The 26,911-nt window shown below is 50.9% G+C and overlaps 2 protein-coding genes across 5 annotated transcripts in view; one reads left to right on the plus strand and one right to left on the minus strand.

The window, feature by feature from the left end:
* Positions 1–417: 417 nt before the first annotated feature.
* Positions 418–23,956, minus strand: PCID2 (PCI domain containing 2). Of its 3 annotated transcripts, XM_081815237.1 has the most exons (16): positions 23,544–23,956; positions 22,074–22,302; positions 20,726–20,754; positions 15,834–15,923; positions 14,003–14,076; positions 12,173–12,240; positions 11,238–11,277; positions 10,192–10,246; positions 7,351–7,454; positions 5,122–5,197; positions 4,198–4,339; positions 3,073–3,173; positions 2,148–2,221; positions 1,890–2,015; positions 1,172–1,295; positions 418–904 (listed from the first exon to the last, which is right to left on the minus strand). In XM_081815237.1, the coding sequence occupies exons 1-16, from the start codon at positions 23,577–23,579 to the stop codon at positions 815–817; spliced, it is 1,458 nt and encodes a 485-aa protein (XP_081671363.1). In that variant the 5' UTR covers positions 23,580–23,956; the 3' UTR covers positions 418–814. The 3 variants fall into 3 exon arrangements, with proteins under 3 accessions (XP_081671363.1, XP_081671364.1, XP_081671365.1); XM_081815238.1 differs by lacking the exons at positions 20,726–20,754; positions 22,074–22,302 and having other exon boundaries at positions 23,544–23,952; XM_081815239.1 differs by lacking the exons at positions 12,173–12,240; positions 15,834–15,923; positions 20,726–20,754; positions 22,074–22,302; positions 23,544–23,956 and having other exon boundaries at positions 11,238–11,319; positions 14,003–14,075.
* Positions 23,957–24,046: 90 nt separating this feature from the next.
* Positions 24,047–26,911, plus strand: part of CUL4A (cullin 4A) — a 45,172-nt gene continuing 42,307 nt past the window's right edge. Inside the window, exons 1-2 of one of the 2 annotated variants that reach the window (XM_081815234.1) lie at positions 24,047–24,273; positions 25,134–25,249. In XM_081815234.1, coding sequence (XP_081671360.1) covers positions 24,102–24,273; positions 25,134–25,249 — 288 coding nt within the window. In that variant the 5' untranslated portion in view covers positions 24,047–24,101. Of the gene's footprint in view, positions 24,274–25,133; positions 25,250–26,911 lie in introns of those variants that run through there. The other variant, XM_081815235.1, reaches the window with a different exon arrangement.

A 26,911-nucleotide genomic window follows, 5' to 3' on the forward strand; every position in this document is an offset into this window, starting at 1 on the left:
TGAAGAGGCGGGAGCAACCGCTGCTGAGGCCCGCCTGCACTGGACTGGGAGCCCGAGGCCAGTGCCAACGCACCTCCAGTGGTCACCCTGCGGGCCAGCCAGCCTCACCTCCCCCGAGCCCTGAGCTCATGCGGATGCTGCCCTCCTGCCAGCACGCCCGGGGTGGCCCCTCGGGCAGCGGGAGCCGAGCTCCGCCCACGTGGAGCAGGAACCCGCGGCCTGGAGGGCAGCTTCTCTGCGCAGCGGGGTAAGTGGCTCCCAGCCTTGAGGAGGCTGCAAAGATAAAGCTACAACAGCCCAGGACGCTTTCTTCTTTAGTGAGTGTTGCACAAACAGAGGAAATGTGCAGACTCTGAAAATGGCAGGCTGTAAACTGTGGAAAATTATCAAGGTAAATTCATTTTATAAAAAGAAGCCTTTAGTTAACCAAGCATTTTAATCATGTACAATGTTCTAATTTAACAAATGAAAATATTAAGATAAAATAAAGAATATGCCATCTGTATAAATTCAGGATGACGTTTTACAGAAAAAGTTACATAAAAATTGAGGAAGACGCTTTTAAGAAGAGTGAGCCGGAGCCCTCCATGGACACTTCCCCAGCTCCAATGGGAACGGACATGCCCATTTTCTCAAGAGGGAGCTCCAGCTGTCCGCACGGCGGACGTTACTTGTGAGTGACCATGGAGGTTTCCAGGAGCCATGTGCGCCAGCAAACGAGCCCCAGAGTCCGGCTGCAGACAATACCGAGTCCATCCACGCAGACAAAAGCTGGAGGAGACACAGCTGTCCTGTCCTCGGAGTGTGTGCACAGTCAACACACTGTTGACAGTGGGGGGAACGGGTTCTGCTTGCTAACAACTAACTTCTGATGCTGATGTGATATGTAGCCTTTGATGTGACCCTGGGGGAAAGAGACGGCCGGGGTCACAACAAGCCTGTTGGCTCACCCCTCCTCAGCCCCAGGTGTCAGCAGTCTGCTCCAAAGACAACGGAGAAATGCAGAGACACCGCACAACAGGGACGTACAGACAATGTCCACCCACCCGCGGCCCCTCAAAGCCCGGTCACTTCCCGGGATAACAGGAGTTCTAACAAACACCAACGGCTTTCCAGCCACTACATGAGAGCCTCCGGCTCCAGACCCGGCCGGCTGGGGAGGGCGTCTCACCATGTAGATCAGGTTGGCCAGGATGCACTGGACCTCATCGATGTCCACGTCTTCCACCTGCATGAACTTCAAGGCGACCAGGAAGGCATCTAGAGACAACTGGTGTGTTCTGAGCAGCAGATACCTGGGGGGGCAAGCACAGGGCCACGTGGGTTACTGACGGGACTCAAGCACTCCAAAGGCGAGAAGGCATCCCGAGTCAGGAGGGAAAACAGGACCCTGTGTCTCCATCTCCCCATATTCATCTCAGAGTCCAAGAAGCACGTGATCCCACATTCTGACGTCTCTGTCATCAGGACACCCCTTACCACGAACCGTGCCCTATGGATTCGAGGACGCGTGGCCCTCACGATTCTGGACATACTACCCACAGCTGGGGAAAGGGACAGATGCAGAATTCAACTTTCTGACAAACAGTAGTGGCGGGGCTGGCTTGGTTGGTTATGAATGAAGGACAGAGCACCTGTCCCACTTGCGGGACAGAACGCGGGACACCTGACGGAGGTGTGCCCACGTGCCCGCGAGGTGCTGGGGTGAGTGGAGCTGGCGGCCGTGGGCGGCCTGGAGGTCTGAGTGCATCCGCACAAGCTCAAGGCAGTGCTGGGGCCTCGTCCACACTGGCACACACTCCGTCTCCGGGGGTCATCGCCCTTCACAGTGTGGGGGCTGAGTCACACTGAGAACTTAAACTTACTAATAAAGGAAACATTTAGCTCACACTTTCTTGAAAAGATTCCTGTAGGTGATGATCTTCAGCTTTTCAAGGATAAGGAAAATGCCACAGCGAATAAAGAAGGTCTCGTGCTTCGTCAAGGCCTCGTTCAAGAGCAGAAGGTTGCCTTCGCTGGGTGTGGGGAGAAATGTGCATGCACAGTCAGGAAAACCAAGGCCCAGGACCAGCCCTCGCACAACACGTGTGAGACTTTTAATGATTAACTCCGCGTCTGAAAGCCCCAAATGGAAAAGGACACGGTACCTGACAGCTTTGGTCACTTCGGCAAACTGCATGAGATGATACTTCCTCAACAGCTCGATGGTCGGCATGTGACCCTGAGACAGATTGCCCATTTCCCAGAGTAAGAGCCTTTCATTTTTAACAGAATTATAAAATCCCTATCAAGAAGTCACATCTTAAAAACCTGCAACCTGTTTCTTCAGAAGCAGCTGACAAACCAACATGGGTCTGGCAGCCAGAGCCCCAGGGGCACCCGGCCCAGCCCCTCACGCCCTCGCAGCTCATATCCAAGGGGGAAGACATGGCGGAAGACAGGCCGGTGTAAGGGCTGGGAACTCGGAAATGCCTTCCAGAAGAATCGGCTGAGCCATTTACAACTGGTTGTTTCTGGGAAGCAGGCTCAGACGTGGGGAGAAAGGTACGACTTGTTGCTTTTCCCTTACAAGCTACCCTGAGCTATTCAAGTTTGAGCCATGTGTACTGCTCGGATAATTTTTAAAAAATTTTTAAGTGGGAGGAAAGGAAGCTCTATCACTTTGAGTAAGTTTTAGTCAATTTAACTTGCTAGTTACTTGTCATTTCTTTTCAAGTATCAAATTAACTTTGGGTGACTAAATAAGATACCTGAAGAGAGGCTGGCACATTTCTCTTCCTTGCTTAATCCATCTCTATTAATTTACGTTCTTAGGAGCAATAAAAATAACATACATTTATTTTCTTACATACGTCGCACGTCTGAGGCAGATACTTTTAAGAGAAAGTGTCAGCCGGGGAGATAAATGGTTCCGGCCACACACCAAGCAGCTTACCCTCCACTCTCCATTTCTGGGGTGTGTTCACATGCAGCTCAGACTACGTAGCTACGCGACACCTGCTACATTTTTAAAATTCTATCAACCTCTTCACTGAGCACCGAGACCTCAAAGAGCAGAGTAGAATCACTTACCAGCAGCATTTTTACTGGCAGCAAATATATCAGAATCATCCTCTTGTTCTTCTGACTCGAGCGGTGGCAGTGCTCAAAGGCAAAGGACAGGTACTCCTCCGCTGTAGACACAAGTCACACCGCCCGCGCTCACCACGGCCCCCGCCCGCACCGCGTCCCACCCCTGCACCCCCTGAAACGCTGCTGTCTTGGGAACCATCAATTCCTACCGCTAACAGTGATCAATCATTTCTCGCTGTATTGCTGTATTGGGTATTCAAATGAGTCTGGAGGAAAAACATCAACACCAAACTTGAGAAACTTCAAAAGAATATAACTTAAAAGTTTCTATTCTTGCGCTTTCTATTCTAAGGAAAAAAAAAAGACGAGAGAACCACGGAGGATAGCCCTTGTTCAAGAGCCGTGGGTCTATTCAAACTTCTGTGAAGGAGAACGAGTTTGGTGGGCACAAGCCCGCCGGAGAGAAACCAGGGCACGCCCCCCGCAGCCGGTCACTTCCACCGGCCGAGAATCCCCGGCCCAAACACACGGAAAGCGAAGCCGTTCCAGGCCCGGTCCTCATGTGCACACAGCTGTTGAGGAGCGGGTTTACAGAGTCTGGTCCGAGAACGGCCGAGGAGACCGTAAAGAACAACCGCTGTCAGCTAATCCCAAGCTGAAAAGAAAAAGCCTGGCTTCGTGTTCTTGAGAAGCCCGCACAGACGCTCCCCGCGCCGAGGTTTCCGAGAGCGCTGCCCGCACGAGCAGGGCCCGAGCACCACGCCGCGCAGCAACCCTCCGTGCTGGCGGCCCCTGGCGTGTCTAACACAGACGCCGTGGGCTGCCTGGGCTCCCTGTTCCGGATCCTGGGCCGCCCCGAAGGCACATGCCAGAGAAGAACAGTGGTGCCGAATCGCCCCCACGAGAAAGTCGCCCGCGGTAACTGCGACTCCGGCAGGAGTTCGAGAGACACGGCCCGGGCCTTCCCGCGCTCAACCGACCTCAGCATCAGCAACAAACGCGCACACGCAGGACAGGGGCCCCACCGCTTGCCACCTACATGCTGCTAAGAGGCAGTGAGCGTTCTTGGACGTTGCTCAGGATCCAGGGTCTCTAAAACACAGGCAACAAAGACTAAGGACCAACCTTGCTTGAAGTCGCTGTCGAACATGGCCTTGCGCCCGACGTAGTACCTGAACGTCACCCTCTGGGCAGTGCTGTAGTCCTCTTTCAGGTTCGAGCTGTCAATGGCTCTGATGAGGGGCTTGCACAGGTGTAGCTTGTTGATCTGGAACAAGCCCTTCCAAGTATTACACAACAAAACGAGCAGGACGAACAAAAGCTTCCGCTTTACCAAGTATTTGCCTCCTTTTTTATTTATTTATTTATTTGAGAACGAGCGAGAGAGAAACAGCATGAGAGGGGGGAGGGTCAGAGGGAGAAGCAGGCTCCCCGCCGAGCCGGGAGCCCGATGCGGGACTCGATCCCAGGATCCTGGGATCATGACCTGAGCCGAAGGCAGTTGCTCAACCGACTGAGCCACCCAGGCGCCCCTATTTGCCTCCTTAAAGCGGGAATTACAAAGCCAATTACATCACCAAAACTGATTAATAGGCGTCCGTAAGAAACACTAAAACACACGCTGCGTGGTGCAGATGACACCCAGAGGGCCAGGCACCAGCTGCTGGTGCCCCACGGGGCCGCCCCTCGCTGGACAACCTCGTGCAGCAGGAAGGACCTCCTGACCCACCCACCCGCCACCTGCTCCGTAGCTAATTGTTAACAGTGGCGGGTGGAAGGCCTGGGGTCATACCCCTCACGTGAAAGCCCACCCGCTCAGGGCACTGGCGCCTTGCTTTCCCCAGGAGATGCAGGGCTCCCCTCGTCGGGTGGAGGCTGAAACAGGACAGTCCCTGCACCTAGGAGGAGCTCCACAGACTCGACTGGATACGGCCAGGTGAGGATCACCTCCCGGCGATGGCAGGGAGGCCGGCACAGAGATGGCATCCAGGGAGACAGGGAGAAGGAAAAGGCCCACAGAGTATTTAAGGCGCCCACGTGGAATCACACCTTAAAGTAGATCTTGAATAGCTGGTTCACCAGGAACAGCATCCCCCACTTCTTAGAGTCCTCGATGCCGGCCCGGCTACGGGAAAACAGTTTTTTTTAAGTTACCCAGGAAATCAGTGTTTATAAATCACACACACACACACACAAATCTGCCTAAACAAAATTAATACCTTGAGATAAAACCCCACAGCTCAAGCTGTGCCCATGAAATAAGCAGCCCGAGCAGAGGTCGAACCACCAGCCACAACAGACGACCCCAGTACGCGTGTGGGCCGCCGCCAACTGCCTCATCGGCAACACGTCTATTATTTTCAATGGACGTGTGCTCGCTCATCCAGAGGGCAAGACGGACTCGGAAACACACGACAACGTGGAACAAGACGCAGTGCACGCGGCCACCAACGGGAGACTGGAACCGTGGTGTGGGTCCGCCTGGGAAGGGGACGGCGTGATGACAATGTCCTCGGCCTCGGGAGGGGTTGGGTCACACACGCACACACACTTGTCAAAATACAGTCAAGATCCGTGTGAATCACTGCCAGTAAGTTTTACCTCAAACTATAAAGGAGAGTGTGGCACTTAGGGAAGTCTCTGACGGACGCATAACCTTTAGAAGAAAGAAAACTGCTAGACGCACAGAAGGCAAGACGCGTGACCGGACAGCATACGGCATGTAAACGCCAACGGGGCACGTGGGGAGTCTACAGTGTCCCCTGTGCAATTCTGTCCACGCGGTCAGACGCTCGAGGATCTTCACGATGCAGTGCTGAAACACAACGCACAGCGGAGCCTGCCGCGTATCTGCGCCCTGCGGTGGTTCTTCTATGGTGCGGCTTGCAAGCCCACCAACGGGGCACCGGGGAGGGGGGCCCGCGGCAGGCTGCCTGCACACCCGAAATCCCAGGGCATGGGGTCAAAGCATATGAAATAAACACGCCGGTATGGAACCACAGGCTGTTCACAAGCCGGGGACAAAGAAACCCTCCCCAAGACCATCCCTAAGATCCCTCCCATATAGGAATATTCAGTGTAGAACCGCGGTCAGCGTTTAAAAACAAAGTCTGTTCCGTGATAGCGGCCAGCCCCTCCAGGACTCTTGTCGCTCACTGGCGCCGTGACCTCAAATCAACACGGGGATGATGAACACTGCCTGCCTTGGAGGGTAGAAAACAAACCAAACACTCTAATACTGGTGACACTCAGGAAGCGACCCCCGAGGGGTCTCTCTGAGGCCCAGCCCGCTGCAGCCCCCCCAACGCTCAGCACGCTGCTGGGTGTGAAGCGCGGCCCGCCGTGGTTTTCATTTGCGCTTCCTTTCTGACTAAGGATGTTGAGCACCTGTTTGTGGGTTTACTGGCCATCTGTCTATCTTCTTTGCAGAAATGTCTATCCAGGGGCTTTGCCCACATAAATCGGATTACTTATCTTCATACATTCTGGATACAGGTTACTGTCAGCTACGTTATTTGCAAGTATCTTCCCCATTCTATGGTTGTTTTTCACTTGTTGGATGGCATCCTTTGAAACACAAAGTTTTTAATTTTGATGAAGTCTGCTTTATCTATTTTTTCTTAGGTTATTGTGTTTTGGGTGTCACATCAAGAAAGCCAGTTATCCCACGATAAACACGTACAGCTCAAGAGGGAAACACAGGGCACCCGTGTCCATGGCAGGACATGCGTCTAACATACATGAGCCTGGCGTCTCAAAGAAGACAGAATGCGGACAAAAGGGAGTGGGAGAAAGGATGTAGCAATCACCCTTGGAAGGCTCTAACAAAACACATCGGCGCAGAGATCCGAGACGCTGGACGGACCCTAACAAAGGGGAGTATGGAGTCACACGGCGGGAGACACAGTGAGGAAGCGGCGCGGCCAGAGCGCCAGCAGAAAAAGCGGTCTATCTAGAATTCTCCACCTAGCACACAGAAAGGAAGACAAAGTAAAGACGGTTGGAGAACTGAGCATCCGCAGACCTGCACTCAGCACAAGCCGCTGGGCGCGTTCCCAGCGGACGGGGCTTGGACCAGGTGCAGAAGGGACGCAGGGGCAGGAGGAAAGCGCTCGAGAGACACAGGCAAACCTCACACACCACCTTCTCTCTCTCTCACATCCTGGACACAGCAGCGGACTAGCTAAGCAAATCGGAACGACGACCATGGGGTCCGCGCACACGCAGGAGGGACACAAGCATCACCCACTGGCGCAGCCACCTCCACGCTGTACTCACGTGTCACTGGCGCAGACGCGGAAGCAGCTCATCAGCAGCTCGGCTGCCTTTTCCAGCATGTCCCCGACTTTGCTCTTCCCTTTCTTTACCAACTGCTGGTCTGCCTGATAGAACACAAACAGTCACGTTTAATTTCCTCTCAATTCCTGAGTGGGAAAGAAACCTCCGCTGCTGCTAGAAGCAAAAATGGCTACAACCGAGGGTCAGAGTCCCGAGCAGCTCTGGTGAAATCTTCTAGTTGATGTTAGCATTGTTAAAAATTGAGAAATCGGTAGCGTATCCTGACTCTTACACAAATCAACTCTTCAACCAATTCCAGCTATTGAGTTGGTCTGTTCTCTAAGTCTGGGGCACGGGGCCCTGCGCCCCTCCAGGAGCCTTTCCTTACGGGCTCATGCTCTGCCCCCGCCTACAGCCAGTCAAAACCCCAAAACACACACTTCCGACAGACACCGAAGTCATCACCAGGTTTGACTCTCCCCTTGTTCCTGGGACCTGCTGGCTCCCGCTCACACCCCCTAACACAGGTGCCCAAAGTATGATCTACGAAACCCTGGGAGCCTTCAAAACACTTGCACATGATCCATGCGGTCAGAACTATTTTCATGACAACACCAACAGCCAGTATTTGTCCCCTTATTGTACCGTCACTTGCACTGACGATGCGAGCACTGTGGTAGGTGAAAACGTGGGGGCCTCTCCAGCGACACCAAACTGCAGCAGCAACACGATGTCCCTAACATCACCCCGCACAGTCCTGCAGTCAGACACTAACACCAAGGTCACTTCAAACTGTCCCTGACGACACAGTACATCCTAAGTCTTGGCTCTTGAATATGCAAATATTTAACATTCTTTGTGATGAAATGACAGTATGGTTTTCTCCGGGAAAAGCACTTGGGAAGCTGCTGGAGTTGCCAGCTAGCGTGTGGAACCAGCGACGGACAGACGAGCAAGGCGGTCCAGGCGAGGGTGGCTGAAGGACCGTTTGCTCTAAAGCGAAACACAACCAATCAATTCCAAGCAAACACCTGACAGTATTTGTGGCCAATGACATCTGTGCTTTCAAAAAAAAAAAAAAACCAGAATTTTGGGTAACTTGTCATCAACCACCATGAACGTGGCAGCATTTCATTACTCCAAAACTTTACAGATAAGGTCACTGGAGGCATTAACAAATGGGAGTTTTTTTGGTTTGGGGTTTTCTTTTACACAATGAAACACATCCACATTTGGAACATCTCTGTGACTCGGTGAACCAGAACTTTCCAAATGATCAACGTCTGTCTGATGCTACAAGATCACACAAGAGCACACAGTCCACCCAGAGACCAGGACACCCAGCAGATTCCAATACAACAGCAAAAAAAGCTCAACGCTAAGCTTCGGAGGACACACCGTAACAACCCCTTGGAGCTTTGGTAATAGAGGAAAAGAGTATCCACAATCATCTGAAAGGCTATTAAAATACTCCTCTCCTTTCCATCTACACCTGGGTGAGGCCAGACCGTCTTCATATATTCAAGCCGCAACACCATGCCTGCAGAAGGACACGGGGTCAGGCGGCTTCTGTAAGATTAAAATAAAAATCCAGCACTCTTCTCAGCACATTTTGTTCATTTGGAAAATATAGGTATTTTTCTCTTAAAACGTCACTTATGTTACCACATAAAAGGCTTGTCATTTTAGAGGAATATTTTTTTAAATCCCAGTTAAAAATTTTTAATATGGTAAATACAAATAGATATATAAACAAAGCTCTTTGGAGCCTAATTTGCGTTTAAGTTATATTTTTTGGTTCTAGAAATTTCTATCACAGTTCTTCTTTACATCTTCTATTTCTTTGCTGAGACCGTCTATGTTTTCATTTGTTTCAAGCGTGTTCGTGACTTTTCCTGAGACTTATTTAGGATGGCCGGGGTACGAGCAAGTCAAGGAATTCCAACATCCGGTGTTTGTGGATCGTCTCTCTTCACAGGCTGAGATTCTCCGTAAGTGATATTTGGGGTATGAGGTCACGTGGACCCTGTTTATCTCGCATCAGCAGCGGATGCCATGCTGGTGGGGAGCTGCCGCTGGCTTGGCTGGGTCCGGCTCCCCGAGGGCTTTGCTGAAGCGCTGGGGACTGGCACAGTTTGGGGGGCTGCGGCAGGGACTGCTGAAGAAGTCTGTCCAGAACCCCCCTCCTGCTTTCCTTGGGGCCTCTTCATCTCTGCCTGTCAGTCTTCCTGGATCTGAGGCTCCTCTGGGACCCAGTCCAGGATAGGAAGCAAGAAGCAAATGCAGGAGACCCACCACTTGCTGGTCTGCAAGTCGTGCTGGCTTCCGAATTCTCAGCAGGATGGAAAGGAAAACTGTACCTACCCCATCTTGTTCAGAATGGGAAGTTATAGTTTTTAGAGCCATAAAGGTGTGTTAGTTCAGAACTGCCGCTCCAGAACTGCCTTACGCTGACCCCCAAGGGCAAACCGACCCCCCACACCAGAGAGACCCCTAGCTGCTGCCCCCATCTACATCAGGGTGGGATTCCTCAAGACGGGGGACAGCCACATCTTCACAGCAGAGGAGAACGCAGACCTGCTCGTGTTACTGCCTCGCTCCTTTAAAAAAATCTGCCATCTGCCATAACGGGTTAACACGCACAGAGAACCTCCGTCTACACCCACGGCAGGAAAACCCACCAACCCAGACAGTCCAGCTACCTCCCGCCCTTCCGCTCGCTACACCAAGTACGTGCTAACCCACATCCTAACCCTCAAAACTTCTGGAAGAATGACATGAAATTAAGCAAAAGATAGAAACTGAGATTTTTAAAAGAACAGTGACGAGAACTAAACTTACGTTATTGGCGAAGACTCGAAGGTCGAGTGCTACGGCATACATGACGGGCAGAGCCCTGCAGGGCAGGAAAGCAAGCACGTTGGAAGAGGCCACGAGGTCTGAGATTCCGTTCCCGACACCCAGAGCTACCTCCGTCCACGGGGGCCACCACCCCTCCAGGAACCCGAGGCTCCTGCCGCCTTCCTCATCCCCCGTCAGGGCAGGCTGCGGCGCCGGGGCTTCCTGACAGCACAGGCACTGGAGTGCCCCTCACCCGCTGCCCCGGACCCCCCAGAAGCCTAGATCCCGCTGCGTCCAGGGTCCTCAGCCCCAGACAGCACCTCCTCACGCTATTCAGGACCTTCTCCTTCCCTTCAACCACTCTCCAAGCAGCTCCGTTAAAGCAAGATGTGGTTTAGTAAGACCTTCTAACAGGACCCAGAAAACGTAATAGACAAAATGTCGTAAAAGGATTTTTTTTTTAAATTTAGCTGGTGGAAATATTTTTATGTGTTAAGACAAATCTTCACTTAAAGAGGGTATTTGATTTTGTTTTTTCAATAAAAGGTATTTGCAAGCCTTCAGTTATTTTAGTAAACACAAAATTTCAGTATTTACCTACAGTTAATAAATCATAAAATTAAGAATCAGTTTGTCAAGGAACTTAAAATAACCCAATTACCACGTATTCACTCTAGTCACTCCACGTGAACTGCAGCTGACCTGCCCTTTTATCCAAATTAAAATCAAAATTCAGTTCAGAATTGACAAATAACAAACATTCTGGGGTATGGAAGGTCTGAAATAAAAACAAGGCTTTATGTTTATGTGAACACACTGCAAACAATCTGGCTGGTCCGCCACTTGAAGTTTACACTGACCATTAAAACTCCACTATCCGCGTTGATATTATCCTAGGTCAACATGTAACATTAAATATCCATACAGAAAACACAACACATATTTACTTAAAGTTTTAAAAAGCTTCTGCTAAAAAAAAAAAAAAAAAAACCCAAAAACTAAACCCTGCCATTTGCCAGTTTCCAGTTATTTCTGTTCATACTTACCAGTTTTCTTCTTTGTGGGCTTGAAATGCACGCAGGAACGATGTACTACATTAAGGAACAACGTACAAAATCTAAGGCAAGGCTAGAAGTGATAAGAGTAAGAAATATGAAGGATTCTCAATTTTAGGTTTAGAAGATTATATATCATAGGGGCAAGTTCTTGAAGGAAAAATGTACAAATTACAAATATCTGAATATTATTAGGTATTAGTACAGTAAATATATTTGCTTTACACATACATTCCCCAAAGAGACTATTGTAAGATTTTCTTAATTGGGAACCTCAAACATTTTATTTGGTTTTTCTGAACCCAGATAATCACATACGTAATAGGCTTTAGAATCTGTAGTATAAAGTTTATTTCCTTGATTACAGAATTCTTAAATTCAAAGGAGACTAAGCTAGTTAGTAGCCAACTTTCTCTTTTGTATACTTAAACAAGAAAGTTAAAAAATAAGCAAACTAAAAATCCAGAGTTACACATAAATACTAGAACACTCACTGACAGAAGCCTTAGCTAGGAGATAGCACTTAAATGACTTAAATCAGACACTGGCTGGCTGAAGGTCTCAGTGGCCACACTTCAGTGACGACATGTGGAGTCCACTCTTGTCCATCTATGCCTGGAATCTGGTGTTCTCCTATTTTGCCAAAGGGACTAACTAGTCCCTGTAGCTCTACTTAATGCTTTAAAGGAAATACCACTGTTCACAACAGAATTAAGTAAAACCCTTAACCATCACCCGTGTTCCCCCTCATTGTACGGGTAACTGGACGACAGTCTTAAGGCCCAGAATACATCTAAGCACCTGAATGAAATAGCTAAACGAGTTTCTCTTCCCAAAGTTAGTTTCAATTCCTTTCTAGTTAAAGGTATGAATGAAAGTGGCCTGATGTCTCCAGATCTTAAACCATAACGCAAACGACAAAAGATATTGGACGATGACAGTCTGGCATTTGTACGCCTCGATGAAGTCGTGGTTTCCCACCGCGTAAGTGCATCTGTGAAGGAAACCTCACAGGCTGAGGACACAGGCAGCAGGACCTGCAATCGAGCCCCACGTGCCCCACCCCTCACTTCCATCCAGAACGCTTGAGCGCGCCGCTTATCCTGCTACAGGCTACAGTAACTAGAAGGAGGACAAGAAACACACCGGTGACTTTGAACTAAAACAGGCTGGGGGAGAGGAAACCCACATGCTGTTCTGGGACGCTGCTCTCTGGCCCCGGGAGGAGACCCTACTTGCAGCAGGTTCTCAGTGCCAGGCACTGGTCACGGCCGAGCACAGCCCTCCCGCTGCACCTACGGACAGGAGATGGCAGGGAGCCTCACACTACCAGGAGCCCAGTGGCGCCCCGACTTCTCCAGAGAAGGAAGCCCTGGAGGGGCACAGGCAGAAGGGCGAGCCAATGCCTCGTGCTTCAGGACATCCGGCTTTGCCCGGCCCCACCCTCCAAAGGGCAAACAGCAGACATGAGATGTCCCCGAAGAGCAAGTCTTCCGTGCGCTTTCTGCAGCTCTAGCCCCGTTGCCGGCAAGGCGAAGACGTGAAGCACAGGCCTATTTCCACGGAAACAGACGGCCATGGTGAGCCGTGTGCCCCTCAACACACAACTGCCACGCGGCCCACGCGAGCGGTGCCTCTACCACATTTAAGAGCATACGTGCGCTTTCAAATGAAGAAACGTTCATTAAAAATTTAAAGTATCGGGGCGCCTGGGTGGCTCAGTCAGTTGAGCGTCTGCCTTCGGCTCGGGTCATGATCCCGGGGTCCTGGGATCGAGCCCCGCATCGGGCTCCCTGATCGGCAGGGAAGCCTGCTTCTCCCTCTCCCACTCCCCCTGCTTGTGTCCCTGCTCTCGCTGTGTCTCTGTCAAATAAATAAATAAAATCTTTAAAAAAAAAAAAAATTTAAAGTATTTCAGGGGCTCCTGGGTGGCTCAGTCAGTTGAGCATCTGCCTTCAGCTCAGGGCATGATCCCAGGGTCCTGGGATCGAGTCCTGCATCGGGCTCCCTGCTCCTGCTCCATGGGAAGCCTGCTTCTCCCTCTGCCCCTCCCCCTGCTTGTGTGCTCTCTCTCTTTCTCTATCAAATAAATAAATAAGATCTTTAAAAAAAATTTAAAGGATTTTAAGCTTCAGAAAATTTTCATAGGCTTTAACAAAGTGAAATTACAAATGCACATTTCTTAAAACAAGATGAAATCAGAGAGGGAGGTAAACCATAAGAGGCTTTTAATCACAGGAAACAGACTGAGGGTTGCTGGAGGGGAGGTGGGGGGTTGGGGTAACTAGGGGATGGGCATGAAGGAGGGCCCATTGATATAACGAGCACTGGGTGTGATGCGCAACTGATGAATCACTGAGCTCTACCTCTGAAAACTAATAATACAGTATATGTTAATTAAATTGAATTTAAATTTAAAAAGTACCAAAAAACCCTCCAAAAAACAAATACACTTTCTTTTCAAAGCAAATTATCCATCGTTTCAAGTCTAAGATGATGTGTTTTTTAAGATTTTATTTATTTATTTATTTTAGAGAGTGTATGCGTGTGAGTGGGGGGAGGGAGCAGATTCCCCACTGAGGGCAGAGCCTGCCTTGGGGCTTTGATCTCATGATCTGAGCCAAAACCAAGAGTCAGAGGCTCAACCGACTGCGCCACCCGGGTGCCTCTCAAGCCTAAGCTGATGTTAAATAAAATCCCTAGTCGATTCAGCAATTTCCAGATTTGCTTTATTTTTCTTCCTCCCCAGGGGTTACCTTAAATGAGCAGCAAACATTTCATCATAAGGGGGTTCCAAAACCTGCTGACACTTCTCTTCTGGGGAGGCCATCTAAATGATAAGAGGAAAAATGACAAAAATAAAATTAAAAGGCAGCAAAAGAATGCAATGTGCAGAAAGACACTGAGACGAACCTGTTTCAAAAGAATGCACACTTTACAGTTAGGGATAAGGGCGGGCACCTGGCACTTGTGATCTCACACATACGTGTCGTGGCCAGTGACAGGGTGACAGGGCACCAAACACACCTGCCGTGCCTACCACAGTCCAAGGAATACTCTGGGCACTTTCGTGTGGACCTTAGTATTCAGCAGCCAGTCAGTGAAGAAGCATTTATGAAGCAGCTACTGTGTGCTCCATAAGGAAGGCGGCGTGAGTGAGAGGTGATGCCATGTTAGGAATCCCCCCTCCTCACCTCCTGGTGACAGAGCCACCTGCTCTATGTCCTGGGCTAGGCTAGCTGACATTTACTTACAACGCCCTCCTCCCTCTCCATGGCCAGATTTTAGACCATATGAGAGCCACGGGGTCACACAGAACAGAGAATTAAAGAAGTCTGTGAGTCCCTGATGCACTAATACGTATGCATATCCATGTGCATAAGCGTGGGAAGGAAAAGGACAGCAGCAGGAAAATCCCCATCTTCCGTCCCTGGTGAAATAACTAAGGCAGGGCGCCTGGGTGGCTCAGTTGGTTAAGCGACTGCCTTCAGCTCAGGTCATGATCCCAGAGTCCTGGGATCGAGTCCCGTGTCGGGCTCCCGGCTCAGCGGGGAGCCTGCTTCTCCCTCTGACCCTCTCCCCTCTCATGCTGTTTCTCTCTCTCTCTCAAATAAATAAATAAAATCTTTAAAAAAAAAAAAAAGAAATAACTAAGGCAGACAACGGCCACCAGCGAATGGAATGCTACCTCAGTAGGTCAACGGGGATTGGCCTTGGATCACAGAGGGATGGCAGACCCACCCACGGTGGTACAAGGCTGAGGAGTGTCTGGCCAGCGAGCCCCTTAGAGCAATGGTTTTCAACACTGTCACACAGGACAGCCACCCAGGGAACCCTACCTTTTAAAAAGAGCCTGCTTCTACTCCATAAACTGGTTTATTTGGTCTAAGGTGCAGCCTATACTCTGCCCAATATGATCTCCAATATACAGAGCTCCTATTTCTTTCAAAAGAAAAACTGCCCCAACAGGACCACATTCCAGTTTCACAAAGGGAACCAATGAGCAAATGGGACTTCCCCAAATGCCAAGAATACTTCCTACAGAAGACAGGCTTGCATATCATTTATCTGCTAAATCAAGGACACTTATGGTTTAGAGCAGGGTTTGGCAAATGCTTTCCATAAAAGGCCAGATGGTAAACACCCCCGCCTTTGCAGGCTATAGATCTCTGTTGACCCAGCCAGCTACGTGTCCGTGGCATGGACAGCACAGGAATGAGGAGACATGGCTCAGCCCCACTAAGCTTTACTTATAACAGGACACGTTTGTGGGCTTTGGGGACAGACCGGCCTGGGCACAGCCTAGCCCACTGCCTGTCTGCTGGATGACCTTGGACGACCTTGCTCCACACTGCATGTCTCTGGGGCTCAGAGGGTCACTTGGAAGTTATTACAGAGCATAAGATGCACACCTCAGCCTGGTATCAAACACACAGTGCTCAATAAATGAACTGCAATTATAGACATACAGTAAATGAACGTTAAAATTTTCAAAATTTTTCAAAAGAGCGGCAATGTTAGTTTCCATCTGACTCAAACTCTCAGCTTCTCTTAGGGAGCACCTGCGGGTGCAGCTCCTTCGCCCACCTGGAGCCGTGGGTTGGCGACATGAGGATGCTTGAAAGACACCAGCTCCGCACAGGATGCCCCATCTCTGCTGTCGATGGCTTCATAGACCTGAAACATTTGAAAAGAGATAAGCGGAGTAGAAAACAAACCGTTTTGTCCTCACAGAACCTAAACAACATGTTGTACGCCTCGAAAATCCATCCTCCTGATTCTGGAGGAGCCACAGCAACGACAGAACACACCGGGCTCTTGGCAGCAGCAAACGAGGGCAACGTTTCAAAATGAGATCTTTCGGTGGCAAAGAAACACGTGATTTACTGTCAGAAACAGCAAACAAGCAGGGTAAGCCAGTGGTGATTAAGGAAAGCACGTTATTTTAGTTTTATTCGGGCGTTCAGACACTTGAGAATTCACTTACAAAGCTTATGGGGAAAAAAAGCGCTTAAAAGCCACATTCCACTCAACCTACACATCAACTGAAACAGGGAACGGCAAAGCTAAGCAGACGGTGACACAGGGGTAGATGGATCCAGCAGTGATGATGCGCCAGTGTCCACAATGTACTTACTGTTAAGCAAAAACAAACACACACACACAAAACCCAAAACAAAACAAAAAGACAAACGCAAAGTCACAGGAAAGTGCCTAACTCAATCTGGAAGGAAAAGAAAAACTGCGTATGACATGGGAGCACAGGAAGAAGTGCCTGCCCCTGGGCCCTTGGGGTGCAGGCTGGGCCTTCAGGAGGCTTTTACAGATTTCCGTCCTGGGGGCCTGTGCTGCGGCAGACCTCTGTAACCAGAAAACCAAACGAGGTCTGAAGATTTTATTTACCCAACAAGCACTTAGAAATCCGAACGGGCAGAGGAAGACAAGCATAGAGAAAGCTGCACACACAGCATGGTTCATCTACGGTGGGGTTAGCTCTGTCCATTCGATGCCCACACGAGACGCGGTCAGGGACGACGTGCAGTTGGACTGCACACCCGCGGCAGGCGCTCACATCACTTCCCGTCGCGAGACGCACCGCCAGAAGCGGTAAGCGTGGCAGGGGAGGCCGGACTAGCCACGACCAACCACAGAAAGCGACTGGAGCTCCCCCACGTTGCAGGCGAGAAGTGGCTGGATCGGCCTGCGAGGGAGGGCACGCACGTGCTCTCCCCCCAACGCAGCAACCCTACCCCCAGGCAAAACGGATCCAGCTCCTGGACTCTCAACACCACTTAGGGCATCGGCTGGGAAAGTTTACACCATCTCACCTAAGACAACTAATGTGATCAAGAATCTGGCACTCAACTGCCCAGCAAAACCACAGAAGGCAGCAATCCCACGTCTACGGTCTACCTTACAACGAGAAACAAAAGATATTTGTGTAGGGTTGTGGGAGGTATTATGAATAATCACAAAGTACTGGTCCCATCACTGCCCTTACCTCAAGGAAGCTGATGAAGGCGGCCAAAACTGTCACAGCAGGTGCCGAGGAGAAGAGACGACAACAGACCGCGGACAAATCTCAAAGAACTGATACACAGCTCAGGGGACACTAGGGCCACAGCCACCCAGTCACCTGTTTTAGTGGCTGTTAGTACGCCATGGCCTTGCCACGTAAGCAGCCCCCAGTGGACCGTGCAGGGGCACTCCAGGGGAGCCCGGTGGCAACATTCCCGTGGTGTCCCTGGGGCCTGGTCCACAGACTGCAGACCTCATCAGGTGCAGCTGGCTCTCGGCACACCCAGGAAAAAGTTCTCTTTCCTGGCTACTGCTGGTCACCTCGTGACCTCCTGGCTCTAAGGCGGTAGATGGAGGTTGCAGGGAGGGGGGAACTCATCTACTCTTAGAACTTGTAATTTTTTTTTTTAAGTCATGTCTACACCCAACATGGGGCTTGAACTCACAACCTCGAGATCAAGAGTTGCACGCTCCACCAACTGAGCCGGCCAGGTGCCCCCAGAACACATAATTTCTTAAATTTACAGGGGCACCTGGGTGGCTCAGTCGGTGGATCGTCTGTCTTCGGCTCAGGTCATGGTCTCAGGGTCCTGGGATCGAGCCCCGCATCGGGCTCCCTGCTCAGCGGGGGAGTCTGCTTCTCCCTCTGCCCCCCTCCCCCAGCTTGTGCTCCCGCTCTGTCAAATAAATAAAATCTTTTTTAAAAATGTTTAAAAAAATACATTTACTAGCTCCATCTGCTAACAAGGCCTTGAAGTACTGACCCCCCCTACGCCCTGCAGTGGCAATGAACACACCAGCACTCAGATTCATTTCCCAAACTCCACGACCACTAAGAGGAACCAGAGCTCCCTGGAGAAAGGACTGGTCCAGTGCTGGGACAGGGGAAGAAATCCATGAGCTTGGCATGGACGTTACTGTGCCAGGAGGCAAAGCAGGGCTCAAGGAAGACCTGTCCAAAAGCCCCAGAAACCAGTCTGAAGGAGTTCTTAGTGGCCAAATTTGGGACAAGTTGAGCTTCAGAAAGAATAAGAATAATCTTATTATTGGTTCTGGATTATAACTTGGCATTAACAACAATCTATGATACTTTTTAAAAAGGAGCACAGGGAAAAGCATTTTTAACAGATGAAGTAGTAGCTAACAAACAGAGTGAGAGAATCACCACTTGGCAAACACTCATGCAATAACCCACTTGGGAAAAGACCACGAATAAAAGCTGAAAGCACTTTGGAAAGGGTGTGGGGCGGAATGTTCACAGGCTCTCACAGTCCGTCCAACAGATTATGAATCAATACGATGGGAAAAGGTCTCTGGACACCGGAGTGGGCAGTTGGGAGCACGAATGCAAGCCTCCAGAGGCTACAGGACGTCTACACTAGCCAGGTTCGCCCAAACCTATTCACTAGAGTCAAGTAAAGGCAGACAGTGACACAGCCATGAGTCCACTGCCCTGGACATTTTTAAAAAGTTAATTGTCATAAAACAAATCCACTCCTGGAAACTGGCAAGAGGACTCTTCTAGATGAAAGACTAAAGAGCAAGACCACCATGTTTGGAGTGTGACCTGACTGGACCCTGCAGGTAACAAGGAGGCTCTGAACAGCACCGTGGGTGGATGTGGAGTCTGAATGCGCTCTCAGAAAACACTGACACTCCATTTCTCGGCTGGGCTAAAGGCCCTGCAGCCGGATGGCAGCACAGCCTCAGGCCCATGGGAAGAGCATCGGGGGCAGCGACCTCCTTTCAGATGGTTCAGGGAAGAGAAGCACGCGTGCCCGGAGGGAAGGACACAGAAACGTGGTGCATCAGGTGAGGGTGTCCACATCTTCAATGTTCTCCTTTCAACTTTTCTGTAGGTTTGAAAATTTTCACAATAAAAATTTGGAGGAAAATTACAATTTTAAATGTAAATAGTTTTTAAAAAGTAACTTGCCATTTGAAATAAGAATTTGTAGAATGGACAGAAGAATGAAGTAAAGGACACCAAACAAAGAATACCAGCCCTCAAAGAAACTCCAGGAATACGGAGCAGCTCCAGCTGTGGGGAGAAGCACAGCTGCCCCGACTAGCAGATCTGACCTAGACTTTTTACAACAGAGTGCTACAAATGCATTTTCTCCTCCTTACAATTTTCTTAATAACATTTCCTTTTCTCTAGCTAACTCGGTAGTGAGAACATAATATAGAACACAACGCAAAAAACAAGTTGATTCACTGTTTATGTTATTGGTCAACAGCATGCTATCGGTTGTTTTTGGTGAGCCAAAAGTTATACATGTATTTTCAACTGCATGGGGGGGTCAGCACCCCTAACCCCCACGTTGTTCAAGGGTCAACTGTACATGCAAACTGATCTTGTTCTAAATACAATTTTTAAAAGTAGAATACTTGGAAAACTTTAACTCAACCTGTCCTCTCCAAACAGAAACGAAACTGGAGGCGTGTTGAGGTGCCGAACGCTGACATCCCAGCTACCGCCAACCATTAGGAAGGACAGCCCTCCTTGGGCCTCTCAAACTAATGTGCTGGCCCATAAGGCCCCGACCGCTAGCTCCTTCACTCGGGCCACTGTTCAGGGCTGTTTATTACTTTGAGAAACGAAGCAATGTCTTCCCCCCTTCCCTAACCCCAAGCAAAAAGCAGGCTTGCTCACCGCCTGCTACAAAATGGATGGATGCCCCAAATTCCAGGTTTCTCTCTTGGATGCAGGTACAGGCACCCCTCTGGGCCCACTGGTCCAAGGGAACCGGCAGGCTGACCCCACATTGCCAGCTGCGCTGAGCTGAGCTACAAGACCCTTGGTCTCTGACCCACGAATGCATGTGTTCTGCCTGCATCCAAGAAACCAACAAGAGAACTCAGAAACTTATGAGCAGAATAAAACCAAACTGCCAACCTGATAGCTACTAGGAAGCGATCACAAAGAAGGGAAACGAAAGACCTATGACTTGTCTACAGATAGTTACTGGCTGAGGATGCTGTGGAGTATGAAATACGGAATATGTCCTAACTGAGAGGGTCACTGAGATTCAAAAAACAGTACACTTTGGAACCTGAGAAATAGGTAGGTTCTGACTAGGACAGGAAATGGTGCCTGAAACCTAGGCTAACAGAGGCAGTGAGCTTCATGTTAAGGGCACGGACTCTAAGGCCAGAACTCCTGGTCCGAATGTGCTACTAACTAGCCCAGCGGCCTTGGAAAACCACTGGACCTTCTCTGTAAAATGGGGCTTGCAACAGACCCGCCTCCCAGGACAAGTGATAATAACGAGCCACTGTACATGACAGTCGTTGGTTCTTAATAAGAGTTCAACAAGCACTAGTGGTTATTCCTCCCATCACCCCAACTACTTCACCAAATAAGACTCCTCTGAGAACGTAGGTGATGAGGGAGAAGGCAAACTGAGGACAAAGCAGAAGCTGACACCCCACAACCCACCCACCCCCATGGGATATACCTGACATTCCTCAGGCACTCCTGGCTGCCCTAAAGGAAAAACAAATAGTTAACTTATAGAGATTACAATCCTGTTTCCTGCAAAAGAGATCTAACTGACAGATCTCCTGAGGCCATGCAGTGTTACAGATCAGTCCTTTCCTAAATTTTGCAATCCAAATTGTTTCCAATGGGTTAAAAAGGCATCCTAAGGGAGAGTCCTTGGGAAGGGAAGAAGCCTACTGAGGCCATGTTCCCAGAAAAGTAAAGAAGGTCCATTACCAAATCCCCCCGACTCCCGGGAGGCATCCCACGCAGGACAGGTCAGAGGTTCCAGCTGTCAAAGGTGACCAGAGGAGTCCCTCAGATGAGAAACCACTACTGATCACCATTCTGCCTTCCCCTGAAGGCATTCCTGCCATAAAAGGCCCCATAGGGCGGATGCCAGCGGGATGCCGATATCCCCTTGCCCATCACATCCTAGGCTACAGATGGGTGCTATCGAATGGACTAAAATACCCATGCCATGCAGTCCTAAGCCCTGAAAGCTGTGTTATCACCCTGCCACTTTTAACCCATGAAAAATACTAGAAAAGTTTTACAAGGGGAAATTACCCAATTTTATAATTTAAGTGGTTAGTAGAGGACATTGATTAAAAACTGTAAAAACTGAAATCCATCATGGTCTAAGTGACATTCCAACACATGTGGTCTTTACAGCCAACTTCCCTAGGAAGTTAGGTTTTAATTCCATCGGGTGCTGGTTTCGGCCGGCTCTGAGTGGAGGTCCCATGGCCAGAAGCAGCTAGACCAGGGATGTGGAAGGGATCACCTTAGATCAATGAGGAGGAAATCTGAGGCGCCTGGGTGGCTCAGTTTTAAGCGTCTGCCTTCGGCTCAGGTCATGATCTCAGGGTCCTGGGATCAAGCCCCGCATCGGGCTTCCTGTTCATCGGGGAGCCTGCTTCTCCCTCTCACACTCCCCCTGCTTGTGTTCCCTCTCTCGTTGTCTCTCTCTCCGTCAAGTAAATAAATAAAATCTCTAAAAAAAAAAAAGTGGGGGGAGGAAACCTCACACAGGAGTCTTAAGATTGGCAGCCGTCCTGGTGACTTAGGTGGCTGTCCCATGCCCAAGACAGACAACTTCGTATAAGGACAGAAGTAAAGAGAGGGCATCAAGTTTCTGGGTCTTATTACCATCCCAGCCAGGGTACTAACTTCCAGCCAAAAAGCAGACTTTCTCCTCCCCGTAGAGTAGCCACAGGCTAAAAGATTGCAGCTTGAGCAATCAACATGAAAGTGTTCCAATAACACCACACTCCTTGAAGCCCCTGGAATGAGAGTAAAGGAAGAGAAGAGAAAATACTCACCAAGTTTGCACCGTGGCTCAGAGTCCAGATGAAAACACTTGGAAGCCCCACGTTTGGGCACCAAACGATGGGGTTTTGGAATATAGGTGAGGTTTGGTGGGGTGAGGTCCGGAGCCAACGACCAAGAAAGAATTCTTGAGACGTCTCTGGTGCAAAATGGTGGTTTTAATAAAACACGGGTACAGAAAAAGATGCTGCCCAGAGTTGTGAAGGGTGGCTGATTATACACCTGGGAGTTGGGGGAGGTAAGGAAAAGGGAGGTTTCAAAAGGATTTTTGTATGTTAAAGAAGACTCCCAGGATACCGGAGGCCTTGCCATTGCCAAGTTAAGGTTGTTTTTCCCTCTAGCAAGGCATTACCATGAAGATAGTTGGGAGCTTCCTGGAGGAACATTACCCTCTGCCGCTTCAAGAATCTGTCAATGGGCTGCAGGTTTTAAGGGCATTTAATTGTATCTACATTCCCTTCTGGAAGCTAGGTTATTGATGATAGGAAACCTTTGTTCTTATAAATTGCTAAGACATTTGTAAACTGAGGGAGACTCATGTCTTGCAGGATTATAATCTCTATAAATTAACTATTTGTTTTTCCTTTAGGGCAGCCAGGAGTGCCTGAGGAATGTCAGGTATATCCCATGGGGGGGGGGGGGTTGTGGGGTGTCAGCTTCTGCCTGTCCTCAGCTTGCCTTCTGTTCCCTCATCACCAATCGTGCCAGACTATCTCCAAATTGCCTCCTAAAGATCTTTACCTGGTTGTCAACAGACACCCCCAACTCAACATGTCCAAAACGGTGTCTGTAAACTTTCCCTCCAAATTTGCTCTGCTCATCTGTTGCCCTGGCTAGAAACCTGGGGCTCATTCTCCTCCCAGACCCTCAACCATACATTCTAAATCACCAATGGAATGCTTCCTTCAGACATTTTAAAAATCCACTTCCTCTTTTCCCTATCAGCACGGTTCTAGTTCTGGGAATTAGCGTAGTTTAGTGGAAAGAATGCCAGTTTTGAATTCATAAACACCCATGTTTTAAGTATGGCTCTGGCGTTTATAGGCTGTCCGGGCGGAATTCCCGTGGAGACGCATTTCCCGAAGGCTATTAACTGCCAGAAGGGAACCCGAGGCGTGTCCCAAGTGATGGCTGGACTAGCGCTCGCAGCCGCACCGCCTGCCGCCTCCACCTCCTCCCAGCGTCTGTCCCGAGTCGCGGCTGAGCCCCCGCCACGAAGCGCGGCTGACAGGCCTCCCGGGTCCGCTCGGACCCCTCCGCACGTCCCTCTCTTGAGGCCAACGCCCATCGGCGCACCCCCAGGTCCCCGGGCAACACTGTCGGGGCGCCTGCTCAACCGTCCTCGCTTTCCCTCTGGCGGCCAAGGACTCGGGCACAGCGGGCGAACCGATTCGCCCTGGCCCACACTTTCTCGCCAGCGCCGCCGGGCTCCCGCTCCAGACCCTACTGACTGCGCGCGTTACCTGCTGCAGGTACTGGTTGATGGTGATGTGCGCCATGGCCGTTCCCTCCGACGGAAGTGGGCGGGGCCTGCGCGCCCGGCCGCGGGCGCTTCACTTCCGGCCCACAGTCCGTCCCGGCCCGCGCGCCCCCCCGCCCCGCCTTCCCCGCACACTGGTTCCGGAGGGAAAGAGTCCGCCGGAGCGTGCGCCCCGGGCCGGCACGCCGGCGCGCCCAGGCTGAGAAAGGCTGGTGTCTGGGCTACGATTCGCCGCCGTCCCTCGGCGAGGACGCCTCGTTCGCGCCACTTGGGTGCTCGGGCTCGCCCGGGGCACGCTGGGCCCCCGGGGCTGACCGGGCTTGCGCCCCGCCGCCCCCCCTAGACCGTTGCAAGTTCCACACGGAGCGCGGCGGCCGCCCGGCGGCCCGGGGCGGGGTCGGGGTCAGGCCGGGGTCGGGGTCGCGCCGGGCCGGCGGGGCGGCGGTTGGGCGGCCGGGGCGGCGCTGACGCGAGGCCCGCCCGCCCGCGCGGCCGGGGAGGCGGGACGGGGCGGGGCGCCCGCTGCTTCCCGGCCGCAGCCATGGCCGACGAGACCCCCAGGAAAGGCGCCCTGTCGGCGCTCGTCGGGCACACCAACGGCCTCACCAAACCCGCGTCCCTCGCCGCGGCCGCCGTCTCCTCCAAGCCCGGCGGCGGCAGCGGCGGCGGCGGCGGCGGCGGCTCCAAGAAACTAGTGATCAAGAATTTCCGAGGTGGGTGCGGGGCGGGCGGCCGGGGCGGGGTCCGCGCCCCCCAGCCGCCGGAAGTGCGCGTCCTGGGGGCGGCGGGGAGCCAGGGTGCCTGGGAGCGGTGGGGAGCGGGGGTCTCGGGGAGGGGGGGGTCCCCAGCCGCCGGAAGTGCCCGTCCGGGGCAGCTGGGGTCCCGGTAGCGGGGATCCCGGGCCGCCGGAAGTGCCCGTCCCGGGGAGCGGCGGGGAGCAGGGGTCCCGGGAGCGGGGATCCCCGGCCGCCGGAAGTGCCGGTCTTGGGGTGCCGGGGGTCCGGGGAGCGGGGATCCCCGGCCGCCGGAAGTGCCGGTCCCGGGGAGCGGGGGGGGTCCCCGGCCGCCGGAAGTGCCGGTCCCGGGGAGCGGGGGGTCCCCGGCCGCCGGAAGTGCCGGTCCCGGGGGAGCAGTGGGGGTCCTCCGGCCCGCGCGGGGGCTCCCCTGCCTCCGGAGTCGGTGGGCGGCGGGCAGCGCGGCCGCGTCCTTGAGCCGGGACCGGAGCCGCTCCCGAGCTCGTCGTGTGTAACGGGCCTTCCTGCACTTTCCACCCGCTGTCCCGGCCCCGCGGTGACTGGTGCCACCCAGACGTTCACGAGGTCGACTTGCTGAGTGAGACGCAGATTTGTGCACCTGTGTTTCCCTCCTCTCGGTACTAAGCGCCTTCAGCGAAACGGAGATGGTTCGGCTGCGGAGTCTGTAACCCAAGACGGCGATAAATACAATGCTGGGAAAACCTCGTTTCTGTGTTCCTTACCTGTGTGCCTTTTAAGTGCTTTCTGTGGAGTGTTTCTTAAAGTCGGTCTGATTTCGTGTGGGTGCTCTTCCTCACTGGTGCTATCTGGATTCACAGACAGACCTAAATTGCCCGACAACTACACTCAGGACACCTGGCAGAAGCTTCACGAGGCGGTGAAAGCCATACAAAGTAGTACCTCCATCAGATACAACCTGGAAGAGCTCTACCAGGTGAGGCTCCGCCCGTGGCGAAAGGTAGACCTCGTTGGGGTTCGCACTGGGACACGAATGCGGAATGTTCGTAGAACTGCAGGACTTGAGGGCTGGTCTCGTGTCCGCTCCCTTACTCGGGTGCTTGGATATAACGTGTAAGTAAGTTACCCGACTCCAGTGGAGGGTGGCACAGACGTGGATGGTGTGGTCCTCGGGATTGCTTCAGAGCCGATAATGAAGGATGTCCTAGAAGTGCGAGACTTGCTCCTACAAGAGCAGTAGGAGTCCTATGACATCTGTCCCCCAAGTCATTGAGTGTTTTTGTTTTCTGGTGGTTGTGGGATTTTTATTTTTCGGGCTCATGCTACCGGGAAAGATATTTAAAGTTATCTCATTACAGGAGAAAGATACATTTCTGGTAGCCACATGACTCTCATCGTTTTCCAAATAATGCAACAAATTACTATTATAATTACGTTGTGTTATGTACAACACTTATTACGGTTTTACTTGTTAACATAGGTTTTCTCTCCATTTTGTTTTGTGATTATTGTAATTAAGATATGCAAACAGATTTTGTTACATTTCATTTAAAGATGTTCCATTTCTAACATAAATGGTCATAAGTAAATATTACTTTGCATTTTCTGTTTATCAGCAGACTGGCTTTTCCTGATCTTATTTCTCAAATAGCATTCATTAACTAGTCTATCACCTATGTTTTAGGTAACAATATGATACCACAATTTCTATGAAGAGACTTGAAGTAAAAATTTTTTGTTTGCCTAAAAGTGTTTGTTATAAAAATTGTGGAGATTACAAAAAAGTACAAAGGGGAAAATTAAAACCACCTATACTCCCACCACCCAAGGAAGACCACTATTGACAGTTTGATGGACATACATCCCCTCTTTGTATTAAGTTTGTGTGAGTTTATTATGTTTTTTGATCAACTTTTTAAGGTATACATATAACATGTACTTCAATAAGTTTTATATTGAGGTATAAATAACCATCACCACAATAAAATATAGAAGATTTACATCACTTCAAGGAGTCTGTTCCTCTCCCCTGACCCCATCCTTGCAGATCACTGATGTCCTTTCTGTTGGTACATTCTGCCGGTTCTAGAGTCTCGTCAGTGGAACCCGTATCCTGCAGTTGTTTGTACCTGGCGTCTTTCGCTCAGGCCTACTGCGTGACAGTAATTTGTTTGTTTGTTGCTGGGGAGAATGGGTGCCACCTTTCACCAGGGTAAGGGACATTTGGGTTTCCAGTTAGGGGTTATTATGAATCAAGCTGTTATGAATGTTAACGCCTAAGTCTCGTGTGGAAACGTGTTCCATCCCTCTTAGGTAAATATCTAGAAGTAGAGTCTCAGAGTCATAAGGGAAGGGTGTATTTAACTTTTTAGGACATTTTCTGTTTTCAAAATGGCTATACCGGGCGCCTGGGTGGCTCAGTTGGTTGGGCGACTGCCTTCGGCTCAGGTCATGATCCTGGAGTCCCAGGATCGAGTCCCGCATCGGGCTCCCTGCTCGGCGGGGAGTCTGCTTCTCCCTCTCACCCTCCTCCCTCTCATGCTCTCTGTCTCTCATTCTCTCAAATAAATTAAAAAAAAAAACAAAATGGCTATACCATTTTCTATCCGTACCAGCAGTGTGTGAGAGCTCCAGTTTT

The sequence above is a fragment of the Leptonychotes weddellii genome, chromosome 3 (assembly GCF_054177405.1).
Source record: "Leptonychotes weddellii isolate Sample4059 chromosome 3, ASM5417740v2, whole genome shotgun sequence".
NCBI classification, from domain to species: domain Eukaryota; kingdom Metazoa; phylum Chordata; class Mammalia; order Carnivora; family Phocidae; genus Leptonychotes; species Leptonychotes weddellii.

What these genes read in the sequence shown, in the direction of transcription:
- PCID2 (XM_081815237.1), bottom strand. Translation starts at nt 23,579, where the DNA reads ATGGCGCACATCACCATCAACCAGTACCTGCAGCAG. An exon ending in CCAGACTGTCATCGTCCAAT is followed by an intron (nt 11,278 to 12,172) that starts ATCTTTTGTCGT and finishes AATGTAGTACAT; the next exon opens with CGTTCCTGCGTGCATTTCAA. An exon ending in TGGCCAACCTGATCTACATG is followed by an intron (nt 905 to 1,171) that starts GTGAGACGCCCT and finishes TCTTTCCCCCAG; the next exon opens with GGTCACATCAAAGGCTACAT.